The 20,086-nt window shown below is 41.3% G+C and overlaps 3 protein-coding genes across 3 annotated transcripts in view; all 3 read right to left on the bottom strand.

Moving 5' to 3' along the window:
• Window positions 1-9,286, bottom strand: part of LOC140125846 (complement C3-like) — a 28,950-nt gene extending 19,664 nt beyond the window's left edge. The window contains exons 1-8 of the mRNA XM_072144722.1: window positions 9,187-9,286; window positions 8,267-8,425; window positions 7,672-7,731; window positions 6,912-7,002; window positions 5,956-6,007; window positions 4,132-4,219; window positions 1,712-1,801; window positions 621-726 (exon numbers count right to left, since the gene is read on the bottom strand). Of these exons, the coding sequence (XP_072000823.1) occupies window positions 621-726; window positions 1,712-1,801; window positions 4,132-4,219; window positions 5,956-6,007; window positions 6,912-7,002; window positions 7,672-7,731; window positions 8,267-8,425; window positions 9,187-9,270 (730 nt within the window). The 5' untranslated portion in view covers window positions 9,271-9,286. The remainder of the gene's footprint in view (window positions 1-620; window positions 727-1,711; window positions 1,802-4,131; window positions 4,220-5,955; window positions 6,008-6,911; window positions 7,003-7,671; window positions 7,732-8,266; window positions 8,426-9,186) is intronic.
• LOC140128232 (A.superbus venom factor 1-like) overlaps window positions 1-20,086 on the bottom strand; it is a 177,922-nt gene that overhangs the window by 95,156 nt on the left and 62,680 nt on the right. The window lies entirely within an intron of this gene.
• The window catches only part of LOC140125845 (venom factor-like), a 57,860-nt gene continuing 52,570 nt past the window's right edge, over window positions 14,797-20,086 (bottom strand). Inside the window, exons 22-24 of the mRNA XM_072144721.1 lie at window positions 17,734-17,835; window positions 15,963-16,113; window positions 14,797-14,915 (exon numbers count right to left, since the gene is read on the bottom strand). Of these exons, the coding sequence (XP_072000822.1) occupies window positions 14,797-14,915; window positions 15,963-16,113; window positions 17,734-17,835 (372 nt within the window). The remainder of the gene's footprint in view (window positions 14,916-15,962; window positions 16,114-17,733; window positions 17,836-20,086) is intronic.

The raw sequence follows: 20,086 nt of genomic DNA, 5'->3' as shown, positions 1-20,086 counted from the left end.
TCTGCTCAGCAACTCCTGTTCCATAACATGCTGCCTGCAGATAGGACACTATGTCATATCTGTTCAGCTCCTCCTGCTCTATGACATGCTGCCTGCAGATAGGACACTCTGTACAATCTGCTCAGCTCCTCCTGCTCTATAACATGCTGCCTTTGAAGAGTTAAAGGGGTTTTCCCACAAAAGAAAATTCTGACATCTCCATCTCCTGAACCCACAGTCATCACTAGTTATAAGTATTTAAAGGAAATCTACCATGAAAATCCATCTGATAGACCAGGGACATTACTAATAGATCCAGGCACCGGGACTGTGGTCTCTTCTTATATTTGCTATCCATGGCCTCTTTCCTTCTAAAATCAACATTTATAATTATGCTAATGAGCCTCAAAGGCTACTTTTCCCCTCCCTCTGCTAACAGCTTGTGGGAACCACCCGAGTAGCCTTTCAGACTTTTAGCATAATCATAGTGATTGATTTTAGAAGGATGGAGGCCATGGATGACAAATATAAGAAGATTCTCACAGTCCTGGTACCTGGATCTATGAGTAATGTCCCTGGTCTATCAGATGGATTTTCATGGTAGATTTCCTTTAAAGAAGATATTGTGAGTCGGATCTTACCGGGAGAGTAGTAGTCATACACTGTGACCGATCCAGGTTGGATAAGTCCTACTTCAAAGAACTGGTGAAGGTAGAATTTCAGACAGTCCTCCTCCGCATGGGAAATCTAAATGAAGAGAAGAGAACACAACCCAAAACATGTTTACGTAGCGGCTGATGAGGATTGGCCACAAAAAGAATGAGGAAACCATCAATTCATTATTCAAAATGATTCATCTCTTCCCTTAAAATGCTGCTGAATCAATGGCGCTCATTTACTAAGGGCTCCGCGGGCGCACTTTTGTCTGGTTTCCCGACTTTTTCCGTTTTGTGCCGAATTTCGCCAGGATTTTGGCACAGGCGATCGGATTTTGGTGCAATCGCGCCGCCAGAAATCGTGGGTGTGGCCGACAGATTCGGAAAAAACAGGAAATTAAAAAAATGAAGTGTGTTGCAAAATCAAGCACTTACATGCATCGGGGAGAAAATGGCTGACTCCGGCAGAGGTCGGCACAACAGCGACACCTGGTGGATTTACGGGCACACGATCTTAGTGAATCGCCGGAAGACCCGAATCCTCGTCGGAGAACGCGCCACTGGATCATGACAGGACCAGATAAGTAAATGAGCCCCAATGTCTTTTCTTTCCTGTGAGATGGATTAGGAGACCCCTGGCCCAAGGGGTGGAGCTCAAATCTCGCAAAATTATATTTTCCAACTCATCCACACATACAGACTGTAGAGTAAATGGATGGGCAACAAGATGGCTGGAGAGGGTTGAGATTGAGGACTCTACGTTATAATTTGTTGTGGACCTCAGTTCTAATGTATAGACCGTACTGCAGAATTTTCTGTGGATATACAGAAGGACTTGTGCTGGTCTATTCTTAACCAATAATGCACTAATATAATAATATAAATGAACAGTTTACAAACTTATTTTTTAATAACCAAGGGTCATTTGTTGAGCTGCATTACATCACAAATAATCGACTATTCTCAGCTTAAAAGGACAAGTCTCCTAAATCATAAGTCAGAGAAGAAGTTCATCTTCCATAGAGGTTGTCGTAGACAAGACTCCCCCAACCCCCCACCACATGCAAAATTCTTACCCGGTCCAAGTACAGAATCAATGTCCCCTTATCAAATGCTCCTTTGTTGATCTCATAGTTGGAGATGTATCGGTCCACTCCTTTCTTCAGCTGTAAAGAAGATGTTCACTTTTTAAATATTTTGGGATCCCATCAGTAAATATTAATTTAAAGGTCGATGTCGTCTGTGTGCACTCGGATAATTTTAGAGCTTTTTATTCCTTTCACGAAGGTTGGACTCCATCAGATTTTAACGAAAATTCATCATTAAATGTCTTGTATGAGACTCCGAGGTCTTCGTGGAACATACCCAAGTTCTTAGAAACTAAAACATCATCATTATTTAAAAAACTAAGTTTTTTAATCATTTGAAATTGAATAACAACCCAGAAGTTACCCTGCCTTCTCTGGATACCTACATTGCTGGTATGAGAAAAAGCTACGGGCAATTTCTGAAGTCATGTCCGTCCTCTCAGTCTCTCCCTTGTTCTGATCTTTGCGTGCAAATTACTGAAAACAATTTGTTAAAATACAAACTTTTTGCAACATCTGTACCCGTTGAGCTTCAGCACCACCCTCTGTCCTTATAGTTTGGCAGAGGACGTGCTGTGCACTCTGAATTTGGTACTTATTTTTATTGATTAGAGGGCCCAGACTTTAGTCAGAAGTCACCTAATGACTTTAAAGGAAATCAATCAGTAAAAACATTAAAAAACCTGCAAATACTCATCCCCGCTCCTATTGATATTGATCCCGGTGCTGTCCAGGCACTAGTCTTTACATGCCGGGATCACCTAGAAAAAAATCACCTATAATTTGCAGAACGTAACGCAGGGACAATCATGCACATCCCTGCACCTCCTACTAGAGGCATGGGAGAGGGAGGTGCAGAGGCATGAATTATTAGCAGCCTGGAGTGCCGGACATATTGTCCCCATGCTCTGTGCTGCTAATTATAACTTTCTTTTCTAGGTGACCCCGGCATGTCAAGACTAATAATGGATAGCGGCGGGATCAACATAAAGATGAGCTAATAAATACCTTATCTTCATGTTGCTGAAGTTAGGGACTCGGCACGTAGCCTGCCATGTTCAGAATCTAGAACTACTCCACCATACTTAGTATACTACCACAAAGAAACGGAGTTACAACGTTCTTATAAAATCAATACATATAATCTTTATTATACACAAAGGACAACACAAAATTGTATTGTCATAAATTACATACAATTTTGTGTTGTCCTTTGTGTATAATAAAGATTATATGTATTGATTTTATAAGAACGTTGTAACTCCGTTTCTTTGTGGTAGTATAAAGATGAGCTAGTTGATTTCCTTTCATCCCCCTGACACCAATCGCAGATGTTAACTGTTTGATTGCTGGCATCATTTCAATGCCGGCATCATGTGCACTTTGCCATTTTTATGAGGATCAGCCAACCCAAACAGAACCTTGCATTCTGTCTTGCAGTAGTCTGAATGCTTCCCTATTTCACTACTGACTGGCCTCGATTTACTAGAGCCTGTGCACCAGTTTTATGTCAGACTTTGCACGTTCTTTTATGTACAAACTACTTGCACATGTATTTAAGAAGTGTCTGAGCCACATACAGTATGTGTCGCACTTTTGTTTTGTGTCACGGTTACACTAGTTCTCACCCAAAGTCCTGGTGCAAATTTAAGCACTAATAGGTTTGTTCTAGTGCACAGTTGGACCATGCCCAAAATTGATGATCAAAGGTCCAACAGAATTGTGTCACATGCCCTATGTTAAAGGTGAACCAAAATTCATGAAGAACTTGTACCAGAATTCCTACATCTGGTGCCCTCTGCACACTACGCTGATTTTGATAAATATGAGCTGTTTGTCTCCTGCTGATTTTGATCTGAGCTGCACATGGTCCAGCAAGCTGGGATGCAAAGATACTTTCTCCATTCACAATCCTCCATTGCTGGTCTGTTTTGTGTTTGGGTTAGATGTCAGGGGGCCAAACACATGTGGACCAGGACCTTGATAGCCCATAAGCAGTTAATTTAACCTCTTCCTAGTACTTGCTCTAAGTCTTCTCTGCAGCTGTCTAGCATATGCTGTATTGCTTTACTCTGAACTTTCTTTAGCTTTCATTTGACTCTTATGTTGTTCTGAATAGTTTTTAGTTTCACCCATATTTGCATCTTCTTCCTGTCTTATGCTTAGTCCTGTGGTTGAATTTGGCACAGCAAGGGAACTTCACCCAGTTGTCACAAATCATCTAGTGTGATTTTGGCAAGTAGGTAGGAACAGTTGAGTGGGTTTACTGTTCTGGCTTACACTCTGTGTCTTTCCTTACTTTTTCCCTTGGTTGTACGCGTCCTATCCGAAACATTGAACTTGACATTTTAACAAATTTCGATTTGTGCCATTTTGATTTGTCAATCTCCATTTTGATTGGAACTTACCTTATCAAGATTACTTATATCTGGAGCAAAACCGGTTATCATTGAAATGTCTAGGATGGACATGGTGGAATCATAGGTCTTAAGAAATCTGCAAGACATAAACAGATTTGATCTGAGTTTGTTATATAAGAACCAATGTCTACATCAAATCACTCTATTCTCTTAATGATGAATACTGGATGCAATGTTATCTTTTCTTATTAAATATCTTTTTGTTGTGTTTTTATATAATTATATAACAAATAAGTAGGCAATTGTTCATATAAGTACAATAATAGCGCTGAGAAATACCTAAAAATAAAACATGGAAGTAAAGAATATATCGGCGAATATGCTAACAGGTCAATACTTAGACACAAAATATAGCTGTGGACCATGACTGCAGAGTGTGATTGTGGATGGGGAGATCGGGTGTATAAGGGGGCATTGGGAAAGGAGGGGTGGAGGGGATGAGGGAAGGGAAAGATAAGGGGGTAAAATATTCTCATGATGATAGTATGTGGATGAGTCGTGAAAGGTGGGTACATTTGCATGGCACAACTAGTCAGGGCTGGGTGATCTTCCAAAGCTTAAAGGGCTATTCCCACGAAGACAAAATAACAAAATAACACATTCTCTCATTCATTGTTATTAAAAAAATTGCAACATTTTACAGATATATGTCCAACTTGTCTCTATCAGTTTTGCTGTACACAATTTTAGTTGCTCCCAGACATGACCCAGTAACTTCTGACTTAGGGTTGGGCGCCATCTTGGATGAGATTGTGCAGATGAGATTTCTGTCTGTCTCTGCTGTGTGGCTGTAGCCCCGCCTCCTGCATGGAGCTCAGAGTCATATACACTGATTCACATCCTGTCTGGACATGGTGAACAGAGAGAGAGGCTGCAAAATGCAAGCTACAAGGAGATAAGTGATCCGGGGTAAGGGGGAGGCAATCACATAGCTGTGAGATGTAGCAGAGCTCACAGTGTAACGGGGTAAAAGTCTGTCAGCCTCTGTTTCATCATCTCATGCATCTCTCATCTCTTTCTATGTGTCAGTGTGTTAGTACAATGTCAGAAGCCAAATGAAAGTGCATATACACCTGTACCCTGATGATCTAACCACATTGTCACCCCACAGAACTAGATGGATTATAATGTGTCTGCTTAGAGAGTTCCTGCCCACACCTTGGGATTTTGCACTGAGCAGCCGAGGGAGATATAGGAGCAAAAACAGCAATAAAGCTCACTAAAATTGTAATGTAAAGGGTTAAATTTATCTTTATTGTGTTAACATCACTAGGGGATTGAAATGTGAGAATTTTCTTTCATGGGAAAACCCCTTTAAGAGAAGTTTTATCTCAAATCAGACATATATTTAAGAAGTGTCCGCGAAACACTGTATCTAAAGGACTGTTTCGGGGCAGGGTCGGACCGTGACCCACATTTATTACCACAACTCGACAGAATTTTGTTTCATGCTCTATGGGCACCAAAAAAAGGTGCCCACTTCCAGAGCAGTGCATGGGGAGCCAGGTTTATGCAGACTGGGTGCCACATTTCATGAATATGTCACACTCAGAATACAGTTTTCATTATTTCAACATGTGGTCAGTGTTTTAGTTTTTAAATTCTCAGGTCACCAATGGTGGATATCAGGCACAGTCCCAGATTCATGACCCATCAACCAAAAGGGGAAACTCCCTGCAAATCCTTACCAAGAACCAAAAGCAGATCATTGTGCATGGGGGAGCGATGACTTTTTGTGTCTCACATAAATAAGTATCATTGCTAATTATCGGTATGTGAGATGCAGCCTCAATAACACATTATTGCACATACCTTGTACAAATCGTCATGGACACAGTGGACTTGGCTCCATCAGGTTTCTTTGCTGTTTGAGAAATTATAAATCAAAATGACATTTTATTTTCTAGCATTTAAAAGGGAAAGTCGGCTTACGGGAGAGAAAAAAATAAAACATATCCTACTCGAGTTTCCCTTTCTGGGTGTAAAGTCTTTCTTGCCTATTTTTCTTACTCAGGTCAATAGATCTTTTGACAAAGATTAAGACAACTTTACTTGTGTTGTGTCCTTTCTGATAACCATAGGTTCAAAAAAAGGGGGGGTTCAAAGACGAAAGGCGCACAGCTCGACTGATATTTCTCCAAAATATTTTTTAATAGCATAAAAAGACCAAAAAACTGGTGGTCACAACGCGTTTCGGGAACGGGGATCCCCTTTTTGAAGTGAAGTTAAAGATCTGTTGGTCAGTGAATAACAAAAGACATATATATAAAAAAGGGATGAAAATAGTGGATACATTAGGGTTGATTATAAGGATAAATGGAAGGGTATATCTATCACATAAAATGTCTAAGGGAAGGTGCTAAATAATGGTGATAAAAAATATGTGAAGGGGTAAGAAACCTCCCTAACATACATTACTACATTGTAGCTCGTACATAAGAATAAATGAAGATTCAAAAATAAGATTGGTACATAGTCAAATGGTAAACTGGTGGACAAACCTTGGTCCAGTAAGTTAAAAGATGATATTAAAAAAAATGAATGCATTCTGATAACCATATACCAGTATCCAAACCATCTACTGCTCCACAATACAGACCTGTGACCCTGTGATTTCCTCTGTCATCTTACATGGTATTTACATTGGGATTGTCTCGGGATTGGGTCATTCTACTGCTAAGATTTTCTCCATTTCTCCATTAATATTGTTTGTACTATAAATGAATGATCTCTAGATAACCACAGATAACACCAGGCGAGTATCTTACCATCCGGTTCGTCCTTTATAGTCACAGACAGGTCAAAATTGTGGCATTTATTCTCCTTCTCGGTCTCCAAAGCATAATAAACAGATAAGACCTGGTGGTAAATTAGAATTAAATATGTTAAAAGAAATCTACTCCCAGAATCAAGGATTGTAAACCAAGCGCACTTACATGACAGTGTTTGCCCCCTCTAGCAGGATCTACTTTACTTTTAGGTCAGTATTCCCTTATTTTTACACCAAAAATGCTTTAAAAATGAAGCAAATGAGCCTGAATTCCTCTAGGGAGCCTTTCGGGCTCCGATATCGGTACACCTCCATCCCAGCTTTCTGCCCACCTCCCTCCCTCCGCTTTCCCAGCCAGAGAGCTGGTGACCTCACCCGGCTCACAGTTATTAGACATCTCATCATTGTGCAGCCGGCTTTACCAGGGATCCTTGAAAACCCTGTGGATATAATGTCAAATAAAAAGTAAAGTGTCCCCTAGTCTTTGGCTTGGCCGTAAGTGTCAGGGATCATGAGACCTGATTTGGTCAATCATAAGACTCCTCAGACCATGAGACGTCACTTCTTTAATTCTGATGTCACATCCTGTGGTCTAAGGTGGCTACTGATTGGCCAGAACAGTATAAATAAATACAATTTAGAACCCCTAAACCTCTCTAAAAACTGTTTTAAAGCCAAAAAAGTTAGATTTAGATAATGATCTAGTCAAATAATAGGTCATCAATATTTAAACATTGGGAAATAAATTCTTCTCTTACCTTCAATGTGCCTTGACCCTTTCCTTTTGCAATGACCTTAAAGTCTCCAACCACAGATGTCTGCAATAAAGTAGATGAACAAGAACGTTTTTCAGCGTATAGCTCATCATAAAAAATTCCAATCGGAATACAATAAAATTATAGTTGGGAGACGTGTTTCGCAACCGTGCTGATGAAGTACCCGGTATGGGTACGAAACGCAAATCCCAACTTTAATTTTATTGTATTTTTAACAATCTACAGTTTGGATTTTTTGTGATGAGATATGCGCTCACACCTTTCGTGTGTACTATACCCACAAGTCTGGAGACAGTGGTCTCAACGAGGGCTGCCGTGTGGATTTGACAAGTTAAAAACGATCAAATTTGGTTGTAACTACTAACATAACCCAAAAAGGTGAGCATATATTTATAGTCAACTATTGAAACCCTTTTCACTGTACATGCGACACTATATTGGCGCTTTCCGATTTTTTTTTCTTTTTTATAAAATTTATTAGGTAGATGAATAAAGTCATGAGGATGCAGAGAATTTTTTCCCCACGCATGGTGAGGATTTTGCAGCAACTGAACCCATCACATCCCTGGATCTTTACCTCTTCTGTTCGGGCCAACAAGGCGTTATTCAGGTTGAGACGATGCGTTACAGACTGGGATCTCCCAGGAAGAATGAAGGAGACATCCATGTCCAAGTCTTTGTATGTCGGCACGTCTATGTGATATTGAGCAAGGGCTTCAAACTGCATCATAGTAGACTGGAAGACAGGGGTTAGACAAGAACATTGACATGGTCAATACACCAACCAAACACTAGCACAATTATGATGCAAAATATAAAACAAGTAAAAAAAAACTGCAAAAAAAACGAGTATGACATCTTCCAGCCCTCTTCTGCTCCTTAATGTCAGAGCTTTGACAGTGATAATTATAATTTCTCTGGACAAAATTAGTATAGAAAGCATTTTTGGGTAAGGTTCTGTTACATAGTGGAATCTCTTTCAAACAAGGACTTGTCCTGTATGGAGAGGAACCAGTTTTCTGAGGATTACAATGTGTTGTGGCACCATACTGTGCATACAGGTAAGCAAACTTAAAGCAGAATGGGTCCGCTCATCTCTACTCACAAGTCCACTATATCACTTTAGGCTCCAGGTACAACATTGCTTCACTGTGTTCTAGTAGAAAGAAATGAGAGCCCTTGGCCAATGACTTTGAAAAACCTGAACTGGAGTCAACATACAGTGGCACATGTACTTGCCCGTCCGGAGGAGTTAACAGAAAGTGCATTGTCCCATGCTCAGTTCGAATCAGTCAGATGGTCCGACGGCAGGCCCCCCCTCCGATTTCTGTTACATGAAAGTCAGCGCAGCTGTGCCAAAACACAATAGCGTGTGACACAATTCCCTGTGTAATATCTGCACAAAACCCAAAAACGCTGGGAAGTTCCCGCGAAAGTGCGTCCGCAGATTCTTAGTAAATAAACCCCACAGTATTTTCATTGAATTGGATGACAAACCTGTGTTGATCCCCAAACCTCCCCGTAGTATCTCTGCTCAGTGATCCATTTCACCAGGGCTCCAGCTTTGTCATAGTCTTTCATCTTCAAAAGTGTAAGAAGAGCGGGGGCGTGGCCTGGATGAGATCGGGAGCAGACGTGTAGTTCAGTGCTCCGCTCTCCTGACCTAAAGAAGCTACGAATTAAAGCGTCACCAAACCAAAAACTTACCTTGTGGGCGACGGAGATCAAGAGGAGAACATGCCGGCCCGAAAAAGAATCACTAAAAGCGGGCCAAAGCGTCTCACAGACTTCTTCTCGGCCCGAAACGGCTCCCAGGAAGTTCTCCAAGATGGCGATGACAGCTCAAAGCACGAGGAGATGAGAAGCAAAGCGGGCTCGCCAACCACATCGTTCTCCTCGGCAGGCTCACAGGGGCAACAGAGAAGCTCGGAGTCACCGCAGAGCCGAGATATTGCACCAACACGGCTACTGGATACGGTGCGGGAGAAACGACAAGCTGGAGGTGGAAGCTCCAAAATGGCGCCGGACGACACGCGGCAGTCATACTCCCCCAGCAGCAGCCCGGACAAACAAAGACCCCGGTGGTCAGACGCTTATGGAGAGGAAGCTCATGTCATGGAGGAAACAGGTGAGAACGAGCAAGACCCGTTACAAGATCTCCCGTCTACAGAACAACCAGCTTCTGAGACCTTTATTAAGAGAATGATGCTAGCCCTTAGAGGTTCTATACATAAGGACTTTACACTGATGCTTAACCAAACCACAGCAGAAGTAGAAGAACTGGGAGCAAGGGTCGATCACCTAGAAAATAAAATGGGAGAAGTTACAAGCTCACATAACGAGCTAATTGAAGCCCATTATGCATTAGAAGAAGAAGTAGAGGTTATGAAGTTAAAAATGGCTGATATGGAGGACCGTGGAAGGCGCAATAATGTAAAATTCAGAGGCGTCCCAGAGTCAGTTTCCCAGTCAGAACTGAAGAATTTTCTCACAGAACTCTTGCATACTACTCTCCCTGCTTTGCAACTAACAGAGTGCCTTATAGATAGGGCACATAGATTGCCCAAACCGAAATCAGTACCAGATAATTTGCCTAGAGATGCCATTGCCAGATTGCACTATTTTCACACAAAGGATGCATTAATGCTACAATCAAAAAGAATGCAAAAGCTGCCAGAGCCTTATGCACATATCAAAGTATATGCAGACCTATCGCAAGCGACGCTTCTAGCAAGGAAAAAGTTTGCAACCGTGACAACAACTCTTCGGAAAAACGAGATACTATACAAATGGGGCTTCCCCACGAAATTAATCATCAGACGAGAGGGCACAACGCATGTGCTATCAAAGCCAGAAGAGGGAATCAAGCTTATCCAGTCATGGGGCCTCACAATAGAAGGTATGGATGCGATCCCGGCAGCTCAGAAGATATCAGAAATTACTAAGGACTGGCAAGTAGCATGATGGTTTGGTGCACAATATGGTTTTCAATGTCTTTTTTCCTTTAGGTCAGGAAGGACTTACAGGTGGACTTTATCCCCAAAATTCGATGCAGGTATACAGTAATCCTGCACTGTTCACAATAGCCCTCTTGGCTATGTCAGAAGTTTGTGTTAAGTTTAATTGGTGGGGGCAGCAGGATGAGATAATCCCGGCCTTCACTAAGTTGTTTTACAATCTAAATGGTTTTAATTGTAATGTTGTTATGTTCAAATCCTCACAAGTCAACATACCGTCAGTGCACACCATAGGGAAAATAAATAAGATGAATAACAATATCAAGGAAATAGATATAAAGTCATGTAGCCTTTTACCAGTAAAACAAAATGTCAGTTAACATAATGAGTCTTAATGTTAAGGGGCTCAATTCTCCCTTTAAAAGAGCATCAGTATGGAATGATGCCAAAAAGGCTAAGGCCAATATTATATGTCTCCAGGAGACGCACTTTATGGAAGGAAACTTCCCACAATTCTCAAACAGGGACTACCCACATATTTACATGTCCAATTCCCAGGCTAAGAAAGCTGGAGTTTTAATTGCAATTAAATCAGATGTTGATTTAAGTATAATAGATGTTTTAAAAGATGAAGCAGGAAGGTACATTGCCCTTGTTTGCAATATAAACAATATTCCCTTCACTATTGTGAATATATATGCCCCAAATAGTGGGCAAAGAAAATTCTTAAGCAAAACTCTTAGAAAAGTAAGAAAAAGAGGGAAGGGCAAATTACTAATTCTAGGGGACTTTAATATTATCCCTGATCCTCTAATGGATACAACAGGCAAGGGCAGGTTACCCCCTCCATCCCTAAAGGCTTGGCTTCATGGTGAAAGGCTATATGACTCATTCCGCTGTCTAAATTCTTCTGCAAAAGAATTCACCTTCTATTCACATAGACACAGGTCTTTCACAAGGATAGATCTTTGCTTAGCGGACAGAGATGCATTGACCCAAATATGTAACTCCAAAATAGGATCCACAACGTGGTCGGACCACGCTCCAATATTCACCACACTGTCTTTTTCCCATCTTATCCCCAACCAACGTAGTTGGCGGAATCAACCATTTTTATATAATATCCCTTTCTTCCAAAGAAAGATCACGCAAGCAATATTAGATTATTTCCACCATAATGTAAATCTAGAAGTGGATATATTTAATTTATGGCATTCGCATAAAGTAGCGGTAAGAGGCAAATTAATTCAAATGGAAATACAACATAACAGGAAAAGGGAAAAAACAGTATCAGGCATACTTAACAAACTAAAAAACCTTGAAAAAGAAGCACAACACTCGAATACGACGTCCATTCACATTCAAATAACGGAAACCAGACAAGCTTTGAGAGCAGCCTTGTTGTCAGAATATGATAAGAATATGACCTATATGAGGGCCTCATACTACACGTCAAATAACAGGCCAAGTAGATACATGGCAAATAGAGTTAAACCCAAAAGGGTCAAAAACAAAATACCGTTCCTATATAGTAGTACAAATCCACCCAAAAAAGAAACGCATCCTCTTAAAATAGCAAATTTATTCAGAGACTATTATGAGTCTTTGTATAACTTGAAACATGAGTCGAACACTATACAACCCACAAAGCAGGGAATAAATAATTTCCTTACGAGGTTATCTTTACCAACACTTACAGCTACCCAATTGGATAATCTAAATAAACCCTTCACAGTAGAAGAAATTACAGTAGCCATTAAAAAATCCAAAAAACATAAAGCACCAGGCCCAGATGGTTTCTCCAACGAATACTATTCAAAATTTCATCATCTTCTAGTCCCATATATGGCATTGATATTTAACAAAGCTAGACAAACAGGGTCCATGCCTCAAGAAATGCTAGAAGCTACCATAACCACTCTGCCAAAACCAGGTAAAGACCCCACCTCCCCCCCAAATTTCAGACCCATATCACTATTGAACAGTGATACCAAATTATATGCCAAGATAATAGCAGGGAGGCTTATCGAGATAATCCCTAAATTGATTCACAATGACCAAGTGGGGTTCACGAAAGGGAGACAGGCCCCGGATGGGACTAGAAGGATAATTGATTTAATATCAGTGATGGAAAAGTCCGGGACGCCTTCTCTGCTTCTCACCTTGGATGCGGAGAAGGCGTTCGACAGGATACACTGGGAATACGCTTTTTCGGTATTGGACAAATTCGGATTTCAAGGCCCCATACTGAATGCAATTAAATCACTATACTCGTGCCCCACGGCAAAAGTATTGGCCAATGGATACTACTCGGACAGATTCCATATAACAAATGGTACACGGCAAGGATGCCCACTATCCCCAATCATATTCGTACTGGTCATGGAACCTCTAGCAGAGAGTATACGAACTAACTCAAATATTTCAGGCATAGCAGCGGGGATGAGACAACATAAGTTGGGTCTGTTCGCAGACGATGTCATTTTAACCTTATCCTCAGTACACACCTCCCTGAGAGAGACACAAAAGGTCTTAAATGCGTTTGGAGAGATATCTTATTATAAGATAAACATTACCAAATGCCAGATTCTGGGAATAAATTGTCCTAGACAAGTAAAACAGAGCATTATGAAAGAGTTTAAATTCCAATGGGCAGATTCATTTGTGCCTTATCTAGGGATTAAACTTTGCAGCCCGCTGAAACATATAATAAAAATTAACTATGATCCTCTAATAGTAGATCTGACTAAGGAACTAGAAGTATTTTCTAAGCAAGAACCATCATGGATGGGTCGCATAGTACTATTTAAGATGATGACCTTACCTAAAATACTCTATCTTTTTCGAACTCTTATAGTACCACTCCCAAATAGCCTACTAAATAAATTACAGAAAATGCTCTCAAATTTCATATGGAACAATAAGAAACCGAGGGTAGCAGCAAAAATAATCACAGCCACAAAAGAAAGAGGTGGAATGGGGGTACCAAACCTCTCCAACTATTACAGGGCAATAGTTGGTCATCAAATTAGGAAATGGAACGCATATTCTAATAACTCAAGCTGGCCGATGATCGAATCACATATGTCAGGAGGGAAATCCCTTCATAATCTTTTATTAGCTAGAGCCTGTTTTCCCTTAACAAAAATATCTGAATATAGTTTTCCCACAATTAAAGTGACATTGGATGTATGGGAGAACCTAACAAAATCCTTCCCATCCTCAACACCGGGTAGGGACATCCAAGTCCCTATACAGGTTTTGGAATATGTCATCCCGGGTATCTCTATGGATAGATGGGCGTCTCAAGGTATAAAATATGTGGGAGACTTATATAACCAAAATAACCTAATGTCATATCAAGAAGCCACCCAGAAATTCCTCTTATCCAGCAGAGACGCGTACCTGTACTCTCAGGTAACACACTTACTGAGAAACACAGGAGTGCATAAAGCAACACTACCAATTCCACTTTATGATCTGATAACAGAATCAGTAGAGGTGAAAGAACAGAAGATTAGATACTTATATAATGCTTGCCAAGGAGAGTTAGGAAACAATAAGATTCCGACAATATCCAAATGGCAAATGGAATTAAATACTAAAATTTCTCAAAAAAAATGGAACACAGCATGCTACTGGGCCAAAAAAGCTACCAAAAATGCAAATTTATTAGAGGTTCATTATAAAATATTAACAAGATGGTACCTGACTCCAACAAGAATAGCGAAGATATATCCAGGTTCCTCCGGCCAATGCTGGAGAAATTGTGGGGGGGAAGGATCCTTATTACATACATTCTGGAATTGCCCCTCGTTAGCACAATTTTGGAAGGAAGTTTTTCAGATGTGCATGGCAGTAGCAAAATGCAATATTCCACTTAACCCTGGATTGGCGGTCTTGGGAGTGGATATAGATTCCATCCCCAGGAAAGCCAGATGTATGGTGGGGCACATAATTCTGACAGCAAAATTATTAATTGCCAGGAGTTGGAAATCCCCAAACGCACCCACAAGTGCAATATTATTAGATAAGTTAGCAGAGCATAGTACTTTCGAACGACTTCTAGCTTTAAGGAATCAAACATCGCAGGCTTTCCATGAAACATGGGATTCTTGGCTGTCCCTATATCCAGCATTATCTCCCTGTATTACTGGATTATCCGACTGAGAAACCGAGTGGGTAAAGAGGTCAAAAGGTTAAATGAATCATTTTTGTCATGTTGTTTCATCTTGGAGCGAATGATATATATCTCAATCTTGTCTTTCCCTTTGGAGTAAAATAATAAAGTGCACTAGTCAAGTGAGGATTGGAAGAACAAAGTTTTAAACAATTGTTGACATTGTTAAATGTTATAAGTTTACACTGTATGTTAATTCCATATCATTTTGTAAAGACAGTTATACTTATATGCAAATCAAGAGCTATACTGTTCATTGTCTCTATATTGTGATGTAATATTTTGTAATGGGATGAAAAACAAAACTTTAATAAAAATTAAGTTAAAAAAAAAAAAAGTGTAAGAAGAGCGTAAGAGGTGGCCTCCAGAGATAACATGCGGGAGTCTGGATCACCCCAGTGTTTGTTATCTGGAAAAAATGTAGAAAACCTAATAAATAATATTATTAATAATTAATAATATATTTATATAGTGCCCACAGATTCAACAGCGCTTCACAGAGCTTGCCAAATTAGTACCTGTACCCATGGAGCTCACAATCTAATCAACCTACCAGAATGTTTTAGGCTACATTCACACTGCCGTTGCCCGCCCGTACCGTAGCGGGCAATGGCAGTGTACGGGGAGAGGAGGAGGAGGTGAGCGCAGCTCACCCCCGCCCCTCTCCATAAGAATTAATGGCGCACGGCGCCGTATTACGGCAAAAGATAAGAACAGGTCCTATCTTTTTCCGGGTACGGAGCGGTACGGTGCCGCACGTGTGCTGCACCGTACCGATCCCGTAGGGTGCCGTGCGCCCATTGCCGTCTATGGAGGACCTATATTGGCCGTATATACGTCCTCCATACGTTAGCGTGAATGTAGCCTTAGAGTGTGAAAGGAAACCAGAGGACCTGGAGGAAACCCACGCAAACACTTGAACCCAGGTCCCCAGTGCTGCAAGGCTGTAGTACTAACCACTGAGCCGCCATGCTGTCCATAATGTAATAATAATAATAATAATATCCCTCATATGGTTGATAACATCTACAGTAAATTAATTCTAATAACGATATAATGAACATATAATGAGTAAAGAGTAAACACCAATTCGATAATTGGATCTATATCAATTTGTACAATTTCCGGTTCCCCACCTGCAGCTGCACCCATGAGTTTCTTGGTGTCCTGCAGTTTGCCGGCCTTAGCCAACGCGTAGGAGGTGAGGGCTATGGAGTAGGGCGTCTCCAAGGAAAGATATTTCTCATTCAAATAGTTGGTGGCGTTTCCGATGCTCAAAGGAAGATTCTGTATCCAGAGAGAAATGATGAGAAATAGTTCCAAGTAGTAGTACTTCTACAATCATGTCCATCATGATCCATATTGTACTACAGTACTACACAGCCAGATCTCCTCTGCCTTCTCCACTCAATGTTGCTTCTACTAGAATTGGAATCAATTCTTGGGTTTATACTCAAAAAGGATTATCTTCCTTCTGTTGGAAAAAAATATATTTCTCTGTGTATTTAAACCCTGGCCGCCATCTTCCTTCATACACAGATAGTTTATAGTCCCTGTTTAATTGTGTTTAGCTATAAACAAGTTACATTACATCCCATTGGCTCTTTTAGTGTGTGGGACCATTAAAAAGATTGTATCATCGTAACCATCAAATAAGTAAATAATAAAGTGAAGAAGAGGCGACTTGTGTTAAAGATGATGTAACCATCACGGTCGCAGGGGGAGCGACCATGACTGGGCCCTTTGTCTGACATGGGCCCACACCAGACTCAAGCGCTGTGCTGATAACTCGGTGCAGCACATGGGGAAAATTATTTAAAAGGCACAGGCCCCACTGTCCCAACGCATGGACTGTTCTGCATCTGGTCCACGCACTGGATCATGGGGGCCCGCTCATGTCTATTCAAAATCAGAACTTGTGACTACCTGGGCCCACCCTCCGTCCTCTGTCCTCTGACTGGCATAAAGCTGGACCAAATCCCACCTGCCTCCAACACGCAGTCCGATGCAGGCGTGTTTAATGACACCTGTGATGGGGGTCTGCTGAGGTCTGTGACCCCGCAGATGTGTGATAAAACTTCCCAAGAAGAGAGAGCGCGAAGAAGGGGGAATAAGGTAGGTGTTTTTTTTTCTTAAACATATTCGGACCTTATTACTATTGTGGGGCAAGACTATTAATGGTCACTGGGGGGGGGGGTATTACTAATAGCTGTTGGGGGAATCTTATTAAAGTCTACTGAGGGGGAAGGGAAATATTACCAATGGTTGCTGCTGTGAGAGGTAATGGGTGAATTACACATGAGATCAGTTGGATGTAAGAAGGAAGGCAGTAACCCTAAGGCCCGTTCCACACTTGCGAGTGTGATGCAATGAACTCGCATCACACTCGCAACGCAAGCTGCCGGGAACACACGGATCGAACGCTGCAAACCTGGAGTGAACTGACATGCTGAGTTCACTCCCGCGGTGCAGCGTTCGGGCCGTGCGTTCCCGGCAGCTTGAGTTGCGAGTGTGATGCGAGTTCATTGCATCACACTCGTAAGTGTGGAACGGGCCTAAAAGTAGGCACTTAACTTAAATGAGGACACGACCTAAGGCTTCATGCACACAAACACTCTTTGGGGCTGTGAGTATCTGCCATTGTTTCAGTGGCTGGCACGTGGCCTTGTTACTTTCTGTGGGCTAATTCCCTAGCCACAAATGATAGAGCACTCACCACTGATAGATGTGCCACATAAAGAACCCCCTTTAGCTTTATACAGTATTGCACTAAAAAAAAACTGAAATGGGGGAGTAGGGTTTAGTGTTTTTTGGGGCATAGTAAAGGGGGGGCCCCACTGGAAATTTTTCCTCGTGGCCCAGATGACTCTAGTTATGCCACTAGTTACATTGAACAGAAAAACGTACAGAAATGTTATCTTTACAGTGATCTTTACTTTCTAGGAGGGCGACCAGGACAAAGGCGGTGAGACTGGAATCCATCTCTGCAGAACCTCTTTTTATAGCGCCCTATGTAAATAAAGAGGAGATAAAGTTACTAAATATAATTTCTTTTTTTTAAAAGTATTTATTTTTGCAATTTTTGAAATTTTATACAATTATAATAAACAAAACCAGAAAACAAGATTGTCTGTTACATATTTCCTTCCCCCCATTACAGGATTATTATACAACAGCCATGGTAACAGTCAGGTTCTTGCTGTGTTTCAAAACTACCTGAGGGATATTACACAGTAGATAACAGCAGGATACTGCAGCCAGACATCTTGATACAACACAAATAACTATTGACACAAAGACAATCAGTCACACACACACACACACACATACCAGCACGCTCAGTCTCCTTCATCATGGAGAGGAGTGTATATCACATGTGATTATAAGGCTGTATGGGGAGTCGCGCACCATCTGGACCATATGCGATCAAACTTCTGGGGACACTTCCTGTTGGTATACAGGGACCGGTAGTGGGGAATGACACTGTTAATAAGTAGTATCCATCTTTTTAATGGAGGGGGCTCCTGGTCCTTCCAGGTCATCACCACCACTTTTCGGGCGTAGTATAAACTAAATATAATTTCTAAGAATATTTACAGCCACTCCTCATCTACAGACAGATATGTCTAACATCAGAACTGTGTTTGGTGAACAGGCTAAATGCACAAACCTGGGGGGAGCTGGCGGCCAATTGGAGATAAGAGGGGTGAGTTCCTTAGGGAACCAGGAGGCCACTCTGACAAAGCTCTCCATACTGTGACCGTGCATAATAAAAGTCAATAATGATGTTGAACTGGCCCTAGTTTGAGTTCTCAGTTCACAACCGCCTGCGGGAGGCCATCTGCACAACTTTAGTCCACTATTAACTGGTATATGGTCACCAGAAAATATGACGACATGCTAATAAAACCCTGGTCAAATTGCAATACACAACACAACCACTAGTGGCCGCACACAAAGCAAATCATTCCGTGAGACTCTATGGCAAAACATTAATGTTTTGAAAGGTTAATCATCTTGTGGCACACAATAACCAATAGGACAGGAGCCCTTCAAACAGAACATAGAATCAACCACTACAATTTCTTCCTCCCATTTTGTTATCTCCTGGAGTACTGACTTCTGGACAGGAGTAGTGACTACAGATTGCCTTAAGGGAAACCATGGAGAATCTACTATCAGTAGTGGATCTGATGGTAGATTCCTCCTGCTGCCTCTGCCCTAACCTGTAATTTAACAATCCTGAAACCTAACTTGTTAAAAATGTTATTTTAGTAATATGCAAATTAACTGCAGAGGCTACTGGGGCGTGGAGTAGTCTTAGCTCTCAGTGGCTACGACACACCCCAGTAGCCTCTGCAGTTAATTTACATAATACAAAATAAAGTTCTTAACAAGTTAGGTTCCAGGATTATTACATTGCAGACAAGGCATCTACCATCAGATCTACTTCTGATACTGGATTCTTCATGGTTAAGTCCTAATAAACTGAAAATGGAAAAGGAAACAGTAAAACTCTGTTGAAAAATGTTGGAGGATTGTCCAGCACTCCAAAGGAAAAAAGAATGAAGAAGACATGGACAAAAAACTCTAAAAATAGGTAGTGTGTTTCAGACTTTTACATTACAAGCCCTTAGTCATACCTGAAACTGGTGACATTAGACAGTAATCAGTCATCCCTAGTGACGGTCACATGATTAATGATGGTCAATCAACCAATGACATAGTCCAAAAAGAATACATGAAATCATAAATTATGTATCATTATCATAGACTAATAAAATTAGAGTAGATTAGGCTTGCAATTCAATCCCTTAGGATACAATGGGGCAGATTTACTGTCGCGATCCATCGGCGTGTTCTCAGTGGAGGATTCGGGTCTTCCGGCGATTCACTAAGGTAGTGCGCCCAATGTCCATCAGGTGTCGCTGCTGCGCTGAATTCCTTCGGAATGCACTGAAGTTCACCGTCCTCTGCTGGGTGAAGGTGAGCGCGTGTCAAGCGACACTTTTATTTTTTTTTAATACGGCGGTTTTTCAGAATCCGTCGGGTTTTCTTACGGCCACGCCCCCCGATTTCCGTCATGTGCAACCCGGTGCCGATGCGACACAATCCGAACGCGTTCGCCAAAATCCCAGGGAAATTCAGGCAAAATCAATGCAAATCGGTGATTCGGGCCCTTAGTAAATGACCCCCAGTGTCTTGAGCGTGAAAATCGTGACTAGGGACCCCCAGCATCCAAACCAATCTAGTGCCCCGA

The sequence above is a fragment of the Engystomops pustulosus genome, chromosome 4 (assembly GCF_040894005.1).
Source record: "Engystomops pustulosus chromosome 4, aEngPut4.maternal, whole genome shotgun sequence".
Lineage (NCBI taxonomy): Eukaryota > Metazoa > Chordata > Amphibia > Anura > Leptodactylidae > Engystomops > Engystomops pustulosus.
The sequence above is the reverse complement of the archived record's forward strand: the minus strand, read 5'-3'. Positions and strand labels throughout refer to the sequence as shown.